The 17,686-nt window shown below is 50.4% G+C and overlaps 1 protein-coding gene across 5 annotated transcripts in view; it reads left to right on the plus strand.

Moving 5' to 3' along the window:
* Nucleotides 1-508: 508 nt before the first annotated feature.
* EML2 (EMAP like 2) overlaps nucleotides 509-17,686 on the plus strand; it is a 53,554-nt gene continuing 36,376 nt past the window's right edge. The window contains exons 1-8 of one of the 5 annotated variants that reach the window (XM_073561198.1): nucleotides 509-716; nucleotides 1,123-1,296; nucleotides 2,541-2,664; nucleotides 5,258-5,359; nucleotides 15,131-15,159; nucleotides 16,517-16,646; nucleotides 17,235-17,384; nucleotides 17,508-17,577. In XM_073561198.1, coding sequence (XP_073417299.1) covers nucleotides 650-716; nucleotides 1,123-1,296; nucleotides 2,541-2,664; nucleotides 5,258-5,359; nucleotides 15,131-15,159; nucleotides 16,517-16,646; nucleotides 17,235-17,384; nucleotides 17,508-17,577 — 846 coding nt within the window. In that variant the 5' untranslated portion in view covers nucleotides 509-649. Of the gene's footprint in view, nucleotides 717-981; nucleotides 998-1,122; nucleotides 1,297-2,540; nucleotides 2,665-5,257; nucleotides 5,360-14,561; nucleotides 15,056-15,130; nucleotides 15,228-16,516; nucleotides 16,647-17,234; nucleotides 17,385-17,507; nucleotides 17,578-17,686 lie in introns of those variants that run through there. The other 4 variants (XM_073561199.1, XM_073561200.1, XM_073561201.1 and 1 more) reach the window with 4 other exon arrangements.

Here is a 17,686-nt window from a genome sequence, read left to right on the forward strand (position 1 = left end):
ACACAATACAGTGAAAATGAAAAAACATACAAGATTGCAAAATCTATCAAAAGATACACACAGGACAAAAAAACATGCATTATATTCAGCCTCCACTATTTCATCTGGGGAAGCCCCTGTATCACAACAACACCCAGAAATACAGATATCCAAATCCCACTACTCTATACAAAGACCCCCATTTCACAGTTCCCTTTAACTGTTCTAAACAGAGACCCCCATCTCACAGTTCAAGAAAGTGAGATTTCCATTTTACTGTTCTCTACAGAGACCCCAAATCTTGAAGTGCTAAACAGAGCCCTCTAGACCTGACTGCTTTGTACAAAGACCCACAGACCTGACTTTTGTACAGAGCTCCCCTCCATCCCATTGCCGTGCCCCCGTATCCTTAGTATCAGACATTATATTTGGGATTGTCCTGTTTGCTGGAATGTTACTTTGTGTCATCTCAGCTCCATCTGTGTCAGCTGCTCCAGAAGGCGGAGCCTGTGTGATGGAACGGCGGGGGGACCACAGGAGAAGATGCTGCAGGAAGCAGTTACCATGGCGACCATAGAGTGAGCGAGAGGGATGTGAGAAAAGGAAGACAGAAAACAGAAGACAACGAAAGCGAGTAGAAAATACAGCGAGACACGAGACAGACGACAACATGTCAGAATCTGGGGCCGGGGGCAGCTCTGTCTACGACACCAGCTCCCTTCTGCAGTACTGTAATGGTGAGTGCCTCAATAGCATCACTCACCCACATCACACCTCAACCACCACTCCAAGACCAAGGGAGGCCCTAAAATCCCATGATCGCCCTGGGATGGCGGAGGACAGAAAATATGTCGACGTCATCAGGAGACGGCGCCTCATGCTGCCACAACAATTCTGGCATCTTACTGACTGTAACGAGGGCAAGGAGGTGGTGGTGAAGATGGCAGCGCCTGGTACCATCAGCGTTGGGGGAGGGGGAAGCCTACAGATGGAGGGTATCAGGGCCCTTCGAGGACGGGTGAGGGGGGAGCAGAGGATGCATGTTTTATTCATTACTGCTAATGAAATACATTGTGTCTGGTGGCAAGATGATCATTAACCCTCTGTGTCAGGAGGGTCTGTAATATGTAATCCCCTCTACAGATGATGGCCTCTCAGGTCCCAGCGCAATGGACACAGATGACCGGATATCGAATCTGGAGCAGAGGCTTCAGCTGCAGGAGGACGAGATGCAGGTGCTGAGAGCGGCCTTGAGTGACGCCTTGAGGAGGCTGCGGGTGTGTGAGGAGCGAGGAGACCCCCTGCGGGGACGACAAGGTAAGGGTATGATCCCCGGCAGCACAATGCCAGCATCCATTGTACTCCGCATAGTGGGGGGTCCACACTCAGTTCCTGCTTTGGGGCTCAGTTACATTTGGCTGCTATAGTTTTCTGCAGTAATAATTTGCTGCACCATCTCCTGCGCCTAATCACAATTCTTTTGACCTTAGCTGGAAAAATGTGGCAAGTAAAGGTCACAAATAAATTCTGAAGCTGTGGTGTTACATGTGCGTGGTGCTGCTTAAAAACGAACCCCAAAATAATGAGGGCATACCAATGAAATAACGCTGTTGCTCCCTGGCAGGAAATAATAGGATTGGTGATGTCATCGTCAGGGGGCAGGGTTGACAACCTCTCAGTGATGTCATCACCAGGGGGTGGAGCTGACAACCTCTCAGTGATGTCATCACCAGGGGGTGGAGCTGACAACCTCTCAGTGATGTCATCACCAGGGGGTGGAGCTGACAACCTCTCACACATGTATACAGGCTGGTTGTCAGCAGTAATAGATGAGGAGCAAGTGCTGTAGTATAAGCGGTGTGGTCTCAGTCATGTCTGATCACAGGTCATTATATCAGTGATATCACCAGGGGGCGGGGCTTACAAGCACTCAGTGATGTCATCACAAGGGGGTGGGGCTGACAACCTCTCAGTGGCGTTATCAGCAGGGGGCAGCGCTGACAACCACTCACTCACACATGATATACAGGCAGGGTATCAGCAGTAATAGATGAGAAGCTGGTGCTGTAGTATAAGCAGTGTGGTCTCATGTCTGATCACAGGTCATTATATCAGTGATATCATCACCAGGGGGCTGGGCTTACAAGCACTCAGTGATGTCATCACAAGGGGGTGGGGCTGACAACCTCTCAGTGGCGTTATCAGCAGGGGGCAGCGCTGACAACCACTCACACACATGATATACAGGCAGGGTATCAGCAGTAATAGATGAGAAGCTGGTGCTGTAGTATAAGCAGTGTGGTCTCATGTCTGATCACAGGTCATTATATCAGTGATATCATCACCAGGGGGCGGGGCTTACAAGCACTCAGTGATGTCATCACAAGGGGGTGGGGCTGACAACCTCTCAGTGGCGTTATCAGCAGGGGGCAGCGCTGAAAACCACTCACTCACACATGATATGCAGGCAGGGTATCAGCAGTAATAGATGAGAAGCTGGTGCTGTAGTATAAAAGGTGTGGTCTCATGTCTGATGCTTTTGTTCCTTGATATATTTGCAGGGCCCCATGTTGTGAAACCTCCACCCCGCTCTTCTCAGAATGGTATGGCCTCACGCAGGAGGAGTGGCATGTCTACCTCTCCTTCATCTCCTAAAAAAGGAGGGACCCCAGTCTTCTCTAAAAGGTACAGCTTCATTTCCTGACTTTGTATTGGTCAGTGAGTGCAGAAACATAACATCAAGGAAATATGTCATCCAGATTTCACCTCAAAACTATTTATATTTACAGTTAGCTCTTTCACAAACAAGTCCAGTAATATCTTTACACAGCTGATCCATTCCTCCATTACTAAGAAATCAGAATTTGAATTAATATGCAAATTGAAGCTGAAGATCTACTGTAGATCTGAAGCCTCTGTCACTATTCCTTCAGCGCTGTCTCCTCCTGCTTGACTGACAGCCTCTATACTGTGTGACTTCAGTCAAAGGAACCACTAGCCAAACAGGAGGAGGCAGCACTAGGCGGGGAATAGAGTTGGATTGTCAGAGCCTTTAGAACTATCAGAGCTCTTTTGCATATCAATTCTTAAACACTGAATTCTCAGTAACAGAGGATCAGACCGGCCATGTAAAGGTATCTCTGGACTTGTCATTGAGGGAGTTACATACATACATATAAAGAGTTTGGGGGTGAAATCCTGATGACAGATAAGATTACCTTTAAACCTTCTAAACCGCAATGTAAAATCTGCACTCTATTGAGTGCTCATTGATTGGCTGCAGTGCTATCGGTGTGTAGTCCGCACTGCAGACAATAAGGGTATGTGCACACTAGGGTGACCGCAAAAAATCGATGTCGGAATTTTGTCCGTCTGGACCCCACAAAACGATTCCCCTTTCTAGATATTGAGATAGCCAAAATTTGAGCTCGATCAAACGACGTTAACCCGTGCCGCTCGTCGCTCAAAGTTTGAAAAAATCCAAATTGAGGTATTTTAAGATTTAGGTATTTTGCATAGTCTGTTAGACTATAAAGAATGTGACAACAACATTGCAGAAATAGCCCTGACCAAATTTTCTAACCATTTGTGGTATATGAATGCAGAGTTGGTGGGATTATCGTTTTTTGATCCCACCATTACAGACAATGAAAAGTTGTTAATGGCTAATAAATTGCTCAGAAGCACAGATGAACCATCAGAGCACGCTAGGGTTGTAAATCCAAAAGTTAGGAAAGAAAAATTAAAAGAGGTAGGAAGTAACCGACTTTAACGACCTTCTGACAAAAGATGAAGAACAAAAGCAATATGTCCTGCAAGTTGTAAGCAAATGGCGAGCATTACATTCTGACGTTTCAAAAACTACTTTAACAAAAGCTCTAGAATAGATTAGATAACTATGTAAAATTATCAACTCATGTAGGTTAGCGTGCTCTGATGGTTCATCTGTGCTACTGAGCAATTTATTAGCCATTAACAACTTTTCATTGTCTGTAATGGTGGGATCAAAAAACGATAATCCCACCAACTCTGCATTCATATACCACAAATGGTTCGAAAATTTGGTCAGGGCTATTTCTGCAATGTTGTTGTCACATTCTTTATAGTCTAACAGACTATGCAAAATACCTAAATCTTAAAATACCTCAATTTGGAATTTTTCAAACTTTGAGCGACAAGCGGCACGGGTTAACGTCGTTTGATCGAGCTCAAATTTTGGCTCTCTCAATATCTGGAAAGGGGAATCGTTTTGTGGGGTCCAGACGAACAAGATTCTGACATTTTTTCCCCCCATATGAGATCCGGTCACCCTAGTGCACACGCTGCGGATTCTGCTACAGATCCGCAGCGGATTTGGCCCTGTTGCGGTGTACAGTACCATTTTAGCCTATGTAAAACCAAAAACGCTGTGCACATGCTGCAGATTTATCTGCCCGGATTTTCTCCGGATTTGAATACGCAGCATGTCAATTCTTTTGTTCGGATCCGCAGTGTTTTTACACCTGCTCCATTATAGAAATTCACAGGCGTAAAAACGCAGGGGAAATCCGAACAAAATCTGCAGAAAATCCGCAGGAAATCTGCACTAAATCCGCAGGTAAAACGCAGGTCATTTTACCTGCGGATTTAGCAAAATCTGAGCAGAAAAATCCGCACTGGAATCCGCAATGTGTGCACATACCCTAACAGACACCGGGAGCAGCGGCAGAGACTCAGCACTGGACCTGGAGAGGGTGAGTAAACTGACTGCGGTATTCTGAATCCAGAAATCCCCAGGTCCTGGCTGTGACGCTATCTCTGCACTCCCTGTAACTACACCTGATTTTGGCCTTGTTCACACAGAACGTACATGCCCTGGCAGTATCACACAGTGACACCTCTTCCCATCATCTCTGGTCGCTTCATTTCTCCAGTCCCGCAGAAGCAGTGCTGGTTTCAGGAGCTGTCCATTTGCCTTTCCTGAATGTCTGTAGTATGATCCATAATAACACATTGCTAGTGCTACCAGCAGAGGGCAGCATTACTATATTGTAGAGTGGGGGCTGGGGGGGCCCCATTACTGCTCTGTTATGGGGGTCACTGAGGACCGTGGTCCCTGGCTATAATGTACTTGCCTGTCAGGGCATATCTGGCCATATGTGCGGACTGTGTGACACTATTGGGGCAGGGTGTTACACACTATACACATCTCATTCTAATTTTGGAGTGATCTTCCAGCAGATTTGGTGTTTCTGTTGGATGTATGGGTTATGTGACGTCATTTATGTTTCTTCCACAGTGTACGTCGCCCTCTCTCCCCGGAACGTCTCTCCTTTATGAAGAGGGATATGTCAGATGCACGGAGCCGGCTGCTGGTGTCCACTGGAGGGAGGAGGGACGGGTGAGCACTGCCTTCAGTATTGGACTGACAGTCATGACCCGCAGCCTCCACTGTGACCTATATCTGTGAGATGGCCACCCCTAACAACCATTACAAATACTGAGGGTGATCAGCGGGGACAGCGACTGACTGCCCCCAGAAAGTGCTGATTCCACTGGTACCATCACATTGCAGTCACACTGCCGCCATTCTACTGCAATCACACTGCCGCCACCCTACTGCAGTCACACCGACGCCATTCTACTGCAATCACACCGCCGCCACCCTACTGCAGTCACACCGACGCCACTCTACTGCAATCTCGCTGCCGCCACCCTACTGCAGTCACACCGACGCCATTCTACTGCAATCACACCGCCGCCACCCTACTGCAGTCACACCGACGCCACTCTACTGCAATCACACCGCCGTCACCCTACTGCAGTCACACCGCCGTCATCCTACTGCAATCACACCGCCGCCACCCTACAGCAGTCACACCGACGCCATTCTAGTGCAATCACACCGCCGCCACCCTACTGCAGTCACACCGACGCCATTCTACTGCAATCACACCGCCGTCAACCTACTGCAATCACACCGCCGCCACCCTACTGCAGTCACACCGACGCCATTCTACTGCAATCACACCTCCGTCAACCTACTGCAGTCACACCGCCGTCATCCTACTGCAGTCACACCGCCGTCATCCTACTGCAATCACACCGCCGCCACCCTACTGCTGTCACACCGACGCCATTCTAGTGCAATCACACCGCCGCCACCCTACTGCAGTCACACCGACGCCATTCTACTGCAATCACACCGCCGTCACCCTACTGCAGTCACACCGCCGTCATCCTACTGCAATCACACCGCAGCCACCCTACTGCAGTCACACCGACGCCATTCTAGTGCAATCACACCGCCGCCACCCTACTGCAGTCACACCGACGCCATTCTACTGCAATCACACCGCCGTCAACCTACTGCAGTCACACCGCCGTCATCCTACTGCAATCACACCGCCGCCACCCTACTGCAGTCACACCGACGCCATTCTACAGCAATCACACCTCCGTCAACCTACTGCAGTCACACCGCCGTCATCCTACTGCAGTCACACCGCCGTCATCCTACTGCAATCACATCGCCGCCACCCTACTGCAGTCACACGGACGCCATTCTAGTGCAATCACACCACCGCCACCCTACTGCAGTCACACCGCCATCATCCTACTGCAATCACACCGACGCCATTCTAGTGCAATCACACCGCCGCCACCCTACTGCAGTCACACCGACGCCATTCTAGTGCAATCACACCGCCGCCACCCTACTGCAGTCACACCGACGCCATTCTACTGCAATCACATCGCCGCCACCCTCCTGCAGTCACACCGACGCCATTCTACTGCAATCACACCGACGCCATTCTACTGCAGTCACACCGCCATCATCCTACTGCAATCACACCGACGCCATTCTACTGCAATCACACCGCCGCCACCCTACTGCAGTCACACCGCCGTCATCCTACTGCAATCACACCGCCGCCACCCTACTGCAGTCACACCGACGCCATTCTAGTGCAATCACACCGCCGCCACCCTACTGCAGTCACACCGACGCCATTCTACTGCAATCACACCGCCGTCAACCTACTGCAGTCACACCGCCGTCATCCTACTGCAGTCACACCGCCGTCATCCTACTGCAATCACACCGCCGCCACCCTACTGCAGTCACACCGACGCCATTCTACTGCAATCACACCTCCGTCAACCTACTGCAGTCACACCGCCGTCATCCTACTGCAGTCACACCGCCGTCATCCTACTGCAATCACACCGCCGCCACCCTACTGCAGTCACACCGACGCCATTCTAGTGCAATCACACCGCCGCCACCTTACTGCAGTCACACCGACGCCATTCTACTGCAATCACACCGTCGCCACCCTACTGCAGTCACACCGCCATCATCCTACTGCAATCACACCGACGCCATTCTAGTGCAATCACACCGCCGCCACCCTACTGCAGTCACACCGACGCCATTCTAGTGCAATCACACCGCCGCCACCCTACTGCAGTCACACCGACGCCATTCTACTGCAATCACATCGCCGCCACCCTCCTGCAGTCACACCGACGCCATTCTACTGCAATCACACCGACGCCATTCTACTGCAGTCACACCGCCATCATCCTACTGCAATCACACCGACGCCATTCTACTGCAATCACACCGCCGCCACCCTACTGCAGTCACACCGCCATCATCCTACTGCAATCACACCACCGCCAACCTACTGCAGTCACACCGACGCCATTCTAGTGCAATCACACCGCCGCCACCCTACTGCAGTCACACTGACACCATTCTACTGCAATCACACCGCCGCCACCCTACTGCAGTCACACCGCCATCATCCTACTGCAATCACACCGACGCCATCCTACTGCAACCACACCGCCGCCATCCTACTGCAATCACACCGCCGCCACCCTACTGCAGTCACACGGCCGTCATCCTACTGCAATCACACCAATTCTACTGCAATCACACCGCCGCCACCCTACTGCAGTCACACCGCCGCCATTCTAGTGCAATCACACCGCCGCCACCCTACTGCAGTCACACCGCCGCCATCCTGCTGCAATCACACCGCCACCACCCTACTGCAGTCACACCGCCGTCATCCTACTGCAGTCACACCGCCGCCACCCTACTGCAGTCACACCGACGCCATTCTAGTGCAATCACACCGCCGCCACCCTACTGCAGTCACACCGACGCCATACTACTGCAATCACACCGCCGTCAACCTACTGCAGTCACACCGCCATCATCCTACTGCAATCACACCGCCGCCACCCTACTGCAGTCACACCGACGCCATTCTAGTGCAATCACACCGCCGCCACCCTACTGCAGTCACACCGACGCCATTCTACTGCAATCACACCGTCGCCACCCTACTGCAGTCACACCGCCATCATCCTACTGCAATCACACCTACGCCATTCTAGTGCAATCACACCGCCGCCACCCTACTGCAGTCACACCAACGCCATTCTACTGCAATCACACCGCCACCACCCTACTGCAGTCACACCGACGCCATTCTACTGCAATCACACCGACGCCATTCTACTGCAATCACACCGCCGCCACCCTACTGCAGTCACACCGCCATCATCCTACTGCAATCACACCGACGCCATTCTACTGCAATCACACCGCCGCCACCCTACTGCAGTCACACCGACGCCGTTCTACTGCAATCACACCGCCGCCACCCTACTGCAGTCACACCGCCATCATCCTACTGCAATCACACCGACGCCATCCTACTGCAATCACACCGCCGCCACCCTACTGCAGTCACACGGCCGTCATCCTACTGCAATCACACCGCCGCCACCCTACTGCAGTCACACCGCCGCCATTCTACTGCAATCACACCGCCGTCAACCTACTGCAGTCACACCGCCATCATCCTACTGCAATCACACCGCCGCCACCCTACTGTAGTCACACCGACGCCATTCTAGTGCAATCACACCGCCGCCACCCTACTGCAGTCACACCGACGCCATTCTACTGCAATCACACCGTCGCCACCCTACTGCAGTCACACCGCCATCATCCTACTGCAATCACACCGACGCCATTCTAGTGCAATCACACTGCCGCCACCCTACTGCAGTCACACCAACGCCATTCTACTGCAATCACACCGCCGCCACCCTACTGCAGTCACACCGACGCCATTCTACTGCAATCACACCGACGCCACCCTACTGCAGTCACACCGCCATCATCCTACTGCAATCACACCGACGCCATCCTACTGCAATCACACCGCCGCCATCCTACTGCAATCACACCGCCGCCACCCTACTGCAGTCACACGGCCGTCATCCTACTGCAATCACACCGCCGCCACCCTACTGCAGTCACACCGACGCCATTCTACTGCAATCACACCGCCGTCAACCTACTGCAGTCACACCGCCATCATCCTACTGCAATCACACCGCCGCCACCCTACTGCAGTCACACCGACGCCATTCTAGTGCAATCACACCGCCGCCACCCTACTGCAGTCACACCGACGCCATTCTACTGCAATCACACCGTCGCCACCCTACTGCAGTCACACCGCCATCATCCTACTGCAATCACACCGACGCCATTCTAGTGCCATCACCTCGCCGCCACCCTACTGCAGTCACACCAACGCCATTCTACTGCAATCACACCGCCGCCACCCTACTGCAGTCACACCGACGCCATTCTACTGCAATCACACCGACGCCATTCTACTGCAATCACACCGCCGCCACCCTACTGCAGTCACACCGCCATCATCCTACTGCAATCACACCGACGCCATTCTACTGCAATCACACCGCCGCCACCCTACTGCAGTCACACTGACGCCGTTCTACTGCAATCACACCGCCGCCACCCTACTGCAGTCACACCGCCATCATCCTACTGCAATCACACCGACGCCATCCTACTGCAATCACACCGCCGCCATCCTACTGCAATCACACCGCCGCCACCCTACTGCAGTCACACGGCCGTCATCCTACTGCAATCACACCGCCGCCACCCTACTGCAGTCACACCGCCATCCTGCTGCAATCACACCGCCACCACCCTACTGCAGTCACACCGCCGTCATCCTACTGCAGTCACACCGCCGCCATCCTACACCTTACTACCTTCATATTGTAGTTCCACCATTGCTACCATCACACTTTAGCCACACCATCATATTGTAGTCACACCACTGCTGCCATCATACTGTAGTCACACCACTACTGCTACAGGATGGTGGGGAAGGAGACAGTAGGTTGGTGGGTTGCAGCAGTTCCGGTGTTGGTTGAGGTGATATCTCCGGTAGTGGTGATAGAGAAGGAGGTAGCGGGTCATTGCAGGCTGTAGGTTTTCTTGAAGAGGTGGGTTTTCAGGTTCCGTATGAAGGATCCAAATGTGGTTGTTAGTCGAACTTGTTGGGGCAATTAGGGAGAAGTCTTGGAGGCGGTTGGGTGAGGAGCGAATAAGTGTGGAGGAAAGAAGTAGGTCTTGGGAGGACCGGAGACTACATGAGGGAAGGTATCGGAAGATTAGTTCAGAGACATATGGGGAGACAGGTTATAGATGGCCTTGTAGGTCAGTATTAGTAATTTGAACTGGATGCGCTGAGGGAACGGGAGCCAGTGAAGAGATTTGCAGAGGGGAGAAGCGGAGGAGTTGCGAGGAGAAAGATGGATTAGTCGGGCAGCAGAGTTAAGGATGGACTGGAGAGGTGCGAGGGTATTAGCAGGGAGACCACAGAAAAGGATGTTGCAGTAGTTGAGGCGGGAGATAATGAGGGCATGCACAAGCATTTTAGTAGATTGAGGGTTGAGGAAAGGACGGATTCTGGAAATATTTTTGAGCTGGAGGCGACAGGAGGTAGAAAGAGCTTGGATGTGCGGTTTGAAGGACAGGGTTGAGTCAAAGGTTACTCCGAGGCAGCGGAGTTGCAGTCACACCACCGCCGTCATCATATTGTAGTCACACCACTGCTGCCATCATACTGTAGTCACACCACTGGTACCATCATACTGTAGTCACACCACTGCCGTCGTCATATTGTAGTCACAGCACTGCTGCTATCATACTGTAGTCAGACCACTGACATCATACTGTAGTCACACCACCACAGTCTTCATTAAACTTGCTAGTGAAAATATTAGGCCATGTGTACACGTTACGAATTCTGCTGCGGATCCGCAGCGTTTCAGGCTCTGCGGGTCCGCAGCAGATTTAGGTACGTTGTACAGTACCATTGTTTTCAATGGTAAACTGAAAAACGCTGTGCACATGCTGCGGATTTGCTGCGAGTTCAAATCCGCAGCATGTCAATTCTTTGTGCGGAATCTGCAGCCGTTTCACACCTTCTCCATTGTAGAGGTGTGAAACCGCAGGTCTTTTGACCTGAGAATTTACCTGCGGATTTTTCCAAATCCGCGCGGAAAAATCCGCAGGACCTCAAACTACGTGTGCACATAGCCTTAGTAGTTTTGGAGTTGTGGTGAGGAATAAGTGTGTAAGCGCAGTGTGTAGGTAAGGAGGGAGGAGCTGTGTACACAGACATGATGTAGCTTGTATATACAGGAGGCAGGAGCTGTGTACACAATGATATTAACAATGTCCTGTTAGTAAACATGTGGTGATCAGTTCCCATGCAGAGAACAGCAGGGCTTCCAATATTAGGCAGCAGCCACAGCAGGGGACGTCACTCCACCTCACCCATGCCCCAATTTACTAATGTGGCTTCCTCAGTTTAAAAGTATCTCTCTTCTTAGAAATATGACGATTTGTTAACAATAATACCATTGTGTCAGTAAAATCTGTGCAGCACCCCAGACGGTGCTTGCAATTTATGTGCACCATGTTGGAGGATAGTGTACTGATCCCTCCAACTGGCTGACCTGTCTTCAGCTATTGTATGTCTGGTCAGAGTGACGCACTGTGAACTACAACTCCCATCATCTGTCCTGCACCTTAGAGCGCACGGGGAAGTATTATGGATTTGAGATACGACATATGAGATAAGACAGGTATGTTGCTATTAGGACACATTCCCACGGACAAAAATGTTTTACAGTAGAAAAGCTTTGTATGAGAGTTTAGGAACACTCATGCACCCGTCATAAAAAATATCTGCAGCGCTGCAATGCAAAGCGTAAAATGTGCAGCTCACTTGCACCGCGTCACAGTATAAATGCATGTCAATATACCCTAAGTGTTCATTGCCATGGTGTGGAAATGCATTGTATATTAGTGCACTAAGAGCAAGATATAATGCAATTTCTTTCCCACAATGTGTCAAAAACACAAATTGCCCTACGATGCGGACTGGAAATCTACCGCGTGTCAGTTTATCCTGCAGATGTCAGCATGTCCCTCACCCTCTGCAATGTGAGGGGTGAAATGTGAGGACAATTCGCATCTGAAACTAAGGCTATGTGCACATGCTGTGGATTCACCTGCGGGTTTTTCTGCGCAGAACCGCAGGTAAAGTGACCTGCGGTGTCACACCTCTACTATGTTAAAGGCGTGAAACCGCAGCGGAATCTGCAGAAACAATTGACATGCTGCGGTTTATAAATCGCAGCAAAACCGCGCGGAAAAACCCGCAGCGTGAGCACAGCGGTTTTTAAAACCCATAGGGTTACATGGTACTGTACCATGTCTGCGGAACTGCTGCGGTTCCACAGGGCCAAAAACGGTGCGGAACCACAGCAGAATCCACAGTGTGTGCACATTAGGGTGACCGCAAAAAATCGATGTCGGAATTTTGTCCGTCTGGACCCCACAAAACGATTCCCCTTTCCAGATATTGAGAGAGCCAAAATTTGAGCTCGATCAAACGACGTTAACCCGTGCCGCTCATCGCTCAAAGTTTGAAAAAATCCAAATTGAGGTATTTTAAGATTTAGGTATTTTGCATAGTCTGTTAGACTATAAAGAATGTGACAACAACATTGCAGAAATAGCCCTGACCAAATTTTCGAACCATTTGTGGTATTTGAATGCAGAGTTGGTGGGATTATCGTTTTTTGATCCCACCATTACAGACAATGATAAGTTGTTAATGGCTAATAAATTGCTCAGTAGCACAGATGAACCATCAGAGCACGCTAGGGTTGTAAATCCAAAAGTTAGGAAAGAAAAATTAAGAGGTAGGAAGTAACCGACTTCAACGACCTTCTGACAAAAGATGAAGAACAAAAGCAATATGTCCTGCAAGTTGTAAGCAAATGCTGAGCATTATATTCTGACGTTTCAAAAACTACTTTAACAAAAGCTCTAGAATAGATTAGATAACTATGTAAAATTATCAACTCATGTAGGTTAGCGTGCTCTTTATAGTCTAACAGACTATGCAAAATACCTAAATCTTAAAATACCTCAATTTGGATTTTTTCAAACTTTGAGCGACGAGCGGCACGGGTTAACGTCGTTTGATCGAGCTCAAATTTTGGCTCTCTCAATATCTGGAAAGGGGAATCGTTTTGTGGGGTCCAGACGGACAAGATTCTGACATTTTTTCCCCCCCATATGAGATCCGGTCACCCTAGTGCACATAGCCTAAATCTGCAGCAAATACGTGGAAACATCCCCTAAGACTTTGTTCATATATTTTTTCTTAGCGTGGATTTGCTCTAAAATCCTTGTCAAAAACATTTGGAACTCTCTTCCTAAGGATGGAGTCACACCAGAGAGGAATACGGGCGAGTGCTATGTGAGAAAACATCGCGAACGACGCGTAGCACTCGGACCAGAGTGAATCTAATGTATGGGGCAGCTCACGTCACCGTTTATTTCTCGGGTGTAGTCTACGTGCATGTAAAATCGCAGCATGCTGTGATTGTACGCGTATATCGTCTGAGACTCCCCAATGCAAGCCTAGAAAAACTCAGACGCCACACGGACCATCCATGTAGCTTGCGACAGATGCGCACACATTTTCCTCATTTCAGGGCATTGAACCATTTACTTCCATGTGGAAAATCAGTGAGAAATGTAAAGCCATACACGTCACACGGATACATGGGTGGGAGAAAATCTCATCATCACACTGCAAACGCATCACACACGGATGACCATACGGAGGAGACTCGTGTGACTCTCAGCAGGGAGACTCGGACCGATTTTTCATTCGTTAAGTTTGACTCCGGCCTTAGGGTATGTGCACACTTTGCGGTTTCTGCTGTGTTTCCGCAGCGTTTTTGGCTCTGCAGAAACGCAGCAGATTCTGCTGCATTGTACAGTGCCTTTATTTCCTATGGAAATAAAAAAAAGCTGTGCACATGCTGCGTTTTTTTCCGTGCGGTTTTCAAAACGCAGCATGTCAATAGTTTGGTGCAGAAACGCTGCAGTTTTACACCTCATCCATTATGAGGTGTAAAACCGCAGATAAACTGCAGCACTTTTTCCTGCGGATTTCCTGCAGTTTTCTCTACAAAATCCGCAGAGACAAAAAACTATGTGTGCACATACCAAGAAATCTGCTTTGCTAAGTGCACACGCTGCGGAATCCGCTGCGGATTAATCCGCACGGATTTTGCAAAAACCTCAGATAATCCGCAGGTCCAAAGACCTGCGGATTATCTGCGGTTTTGTCCTGCGGATTCACTATCTCCACAATGGTGGAGATAGGAACCCGCAGTGGTTTCCGCAGAAAGATTTGACATGCAATTCTTTCTGTGGATTCAAAACCGCAGCAAATCCACGCGGATTTTTCCGCAGCGTCGGCACAGCGTTTTTTTTCCCCCATTCATTTGAATGGTACTGTACACCGCAGCTAAAACTGCTGCGGGTCCGCAGCGGCCAAAACCGGTGCGGAAACGCAGTAGAATCCGCACCATGTGCACACAGCCTCAGGAGTTTTCTCAGCTGTCCTTTCCGGAGGAGGGTTTGAAAACCACCGGCTTCATCAGGCGCTCCCTGTGTGCGCTGCAGTAATATGCCCCAAACTCCTTCTTCGAAATGCCTTGGCGCCAATAGTCCTGTGTGTGTGGGCTGTGCCGGGGCCTCCCTCGGGTGTGTCCGCAGTGGCAGGTGGGTGTAACGCTCTGTGCATCAGGAAGTCTCCTGCCTGACTGGTGGTGGTGACACAGACAAAATGAAGAAGGCATCGAGGTATGGCGTGTGTGAGCGGCTGAGGGGCGCGTATTCTCCTGCCACACGGTAACATGTTACTTTCTGTCTCTACAGCAAAAGCAAACAAGTGGTCTTCTACCCGGGTGAGTGCCGCTGCGTGTCTGTGGCGTCGTCTCCAGCGACACGGTCCGTGCTGTAATGTTTCCCGCAGGTGAATTCGGTGATGATGCCCTCCGCCTTGTCTGGAGATAGTACGCCGATAATCCCCGCCATCTGGGAGGAGGCGGCCTGGGAAGATAACAGATAATATACACACTAACATGAGACGTTTCTGACAGCACAGAAAAAAATTAGGGTTTTTTTGCAGGTGAAATCCATACATTTTATATTCTGACCATCAGGGTGAAATGTGATGGAAATGTAGCCATGCGTAAGCCCCTGTAGTGCCAACTGTGCAGTATGTCCCTCCGGTCACACCGTGGACGCGTCCTGTGTCGCAGTACACCGGCTTTCGCCAAGCTACAATTCCCATCATGCCCTGCTGGCACGTAGTAATATATGCAGGGCCTCGCTGAGAGAGACGCGGGGAATAGTTCAAACTTTGCATTTTGTGCTAAAAAGCAAAATCAACAGAAAGGTGTAAAGATACGTCATCCGCAATAGGTGCTGCACGACGGCTGCAAACCGTAAAATGCAAAAAAGTGACTGCATTCAGATTTTACATCGGTGGGAACAGGGTCTGTAAAGATCTCAAGGTGTGAACAATGGCCAATAATGAAGGCGAGGACCATGCGAGCGGGACAGTTGCTACCCTGGTGATAATAATAATCCTTTTATTTATATAGCGCTAACATATTCCGCAGCGCTTTCCAGTTTGCACACATTATCACATTATGACTGTGCCTTTCAGTGGGGCCCAGCACCTCACGGGGCGACACAGAATAGATTGTCGTCTCTATTGACTGATCCTTATAAGCGTGTTTGTTTTGTGTGCTGTCTTCTCACGAGGTGGAAATAACGAATAGAAGCTGAACTATAACCCTCATCATTATTGTAACAGCCCCAGACCATATTCACTATGTACAGCCAGCTGCTAGTCCACTCAGATGTATCATCTTGTCCGGTCCTCGGGGCTGCTGTGACCTCTGGGACCTCCAATAAACTTCACCTGTTTGTGAAGACTTGTTAAATAAAAAAGTGTCATTATATAGAGAAAAAGGGGCTCAAAAATGCAAACCGGACAATGAACCTCAAGATAATAATGGTCTTATGCTACATCCCAGTCTGCCCAGTGGTCCGTGACCCCCCCCCCCTTGTTATCCCTTCAATCACTCGTGGTCATACGCAGCCTCTTCGTGTTCCCTCTTGCTTTGTCCTTTTTTATTTCTGACCTTATTTCACCTTCTGAAAATAGAAAGTTAGTGGTGTCTCCTGAGCCTCTGCTTACTTGTTGTTTCTGCAGAACACTCACAATTTTCTGAAAAATTTCTCCCCTTACAGAAGAGGGCGTTGTGAAGCTCTACCTGCGGGGGCGCTCTGTTCCACTCTACGTGCCAGATTCGCTGGTTGCGTCTTACAGTCTAGAAGCAAAAGGAGAACTTCCCCCAAAGGAGCTGCAGCTAGAATGGGTGTATCCTGATGTGTAATGTCTGAGTCTCCTCTCACCCCCTCCCCAGAGGTCTAACATCAGACACTGACTATGACTTTCCCAGATTGGGCTGTATGGGTCTATCCCAGCCAATTGAGCTTCCAAAGAGAGTTGCCAGGGTCTCATGGGGTATGGTGGGTGGGGCCCAGGGGGGGTCTCATGTGGCCTGGTGGGTGGAGCCCAGGGGGGTCTGTTGGGTGGAGCCCAGGGGGGGTCTCATGGGGCCTGGCGGGTGGAGCCCAGGGGGGGGGTCTCATGGGGCCTGGCGGGTGGAGCCCAGGGGGGGGGGGGTCTCATGGGGCCTGGCGGGTGGAGCCCAGGGGGGGGGGGTCTCATGGGGCCTGGCGGGTGGAGCCCAGGGGGGGGGGTCTCATGGGGCCTGGCGGGTGGAGCCCAGGGGGGGGGTCTCATGGGGCCTGGCGGGTGGAGCCCAGGGGGGGGGGGGGTCTCATGAGGCCTGGCGGGTGGAGCCCGGGGGGGGATTCTGGCTTGGAGGTTGCTTTTCACTTTATTATTTACAATAATAATCTCTTGTCTGATGTCATTGTCCTTGATCTCAGGGATTGACAGATATGGGTATAGGGGTCGGGATTGTCGCACCAATCTCTATATCCTCCCGTCCGGAGAGTTATTGTATTTTACAGCAGCTGTCTGCGTCCTGTACGACCCTGCAGCCGGCACACAGAGACACTACCGGGGACACACCGACGACATCAAAAGGTCAGTGGAGGCTATCATTATACCAGCTGATTTGTGGGGTGACTACCTTTTTTTTTTTTTTTTGTCTTGCGGGATGTTTTTCACTATGTGATGAGGACTTAAAGCTTTTTCTCCATTTTACAGTATTGCTGTCCATCCAGATTCAGTAACAATTGCAAGTGGGCAAGTGGCTGGTAACTCGCAGGATGGTAAGGTGAGTACGGGATGATTGGCGCTGGGTATTATTCTTTCTGGCTCCAGTGTTTAATGACTGAGGAAACCTCTATTATTGCATGATAATCACTGTAGACACCTCTTTACAG

The sequence above is a fragment of the Dendrobates tinctorius genome, unplaced genomic scaffold (genome assembly GCF_039654945.1).
Source record: "Dendrobates tinctorius isolate UK_male_01 unplaced genomic scaffold, ASM3965494v1 ptg000315l, whole genome shotgun sequence".
NCBI lineage: Eukaryota > Metazoa > Chordata > Amphibia > Anura > Dendrobatidae > Dendrobates > Dendrobates tinctorius.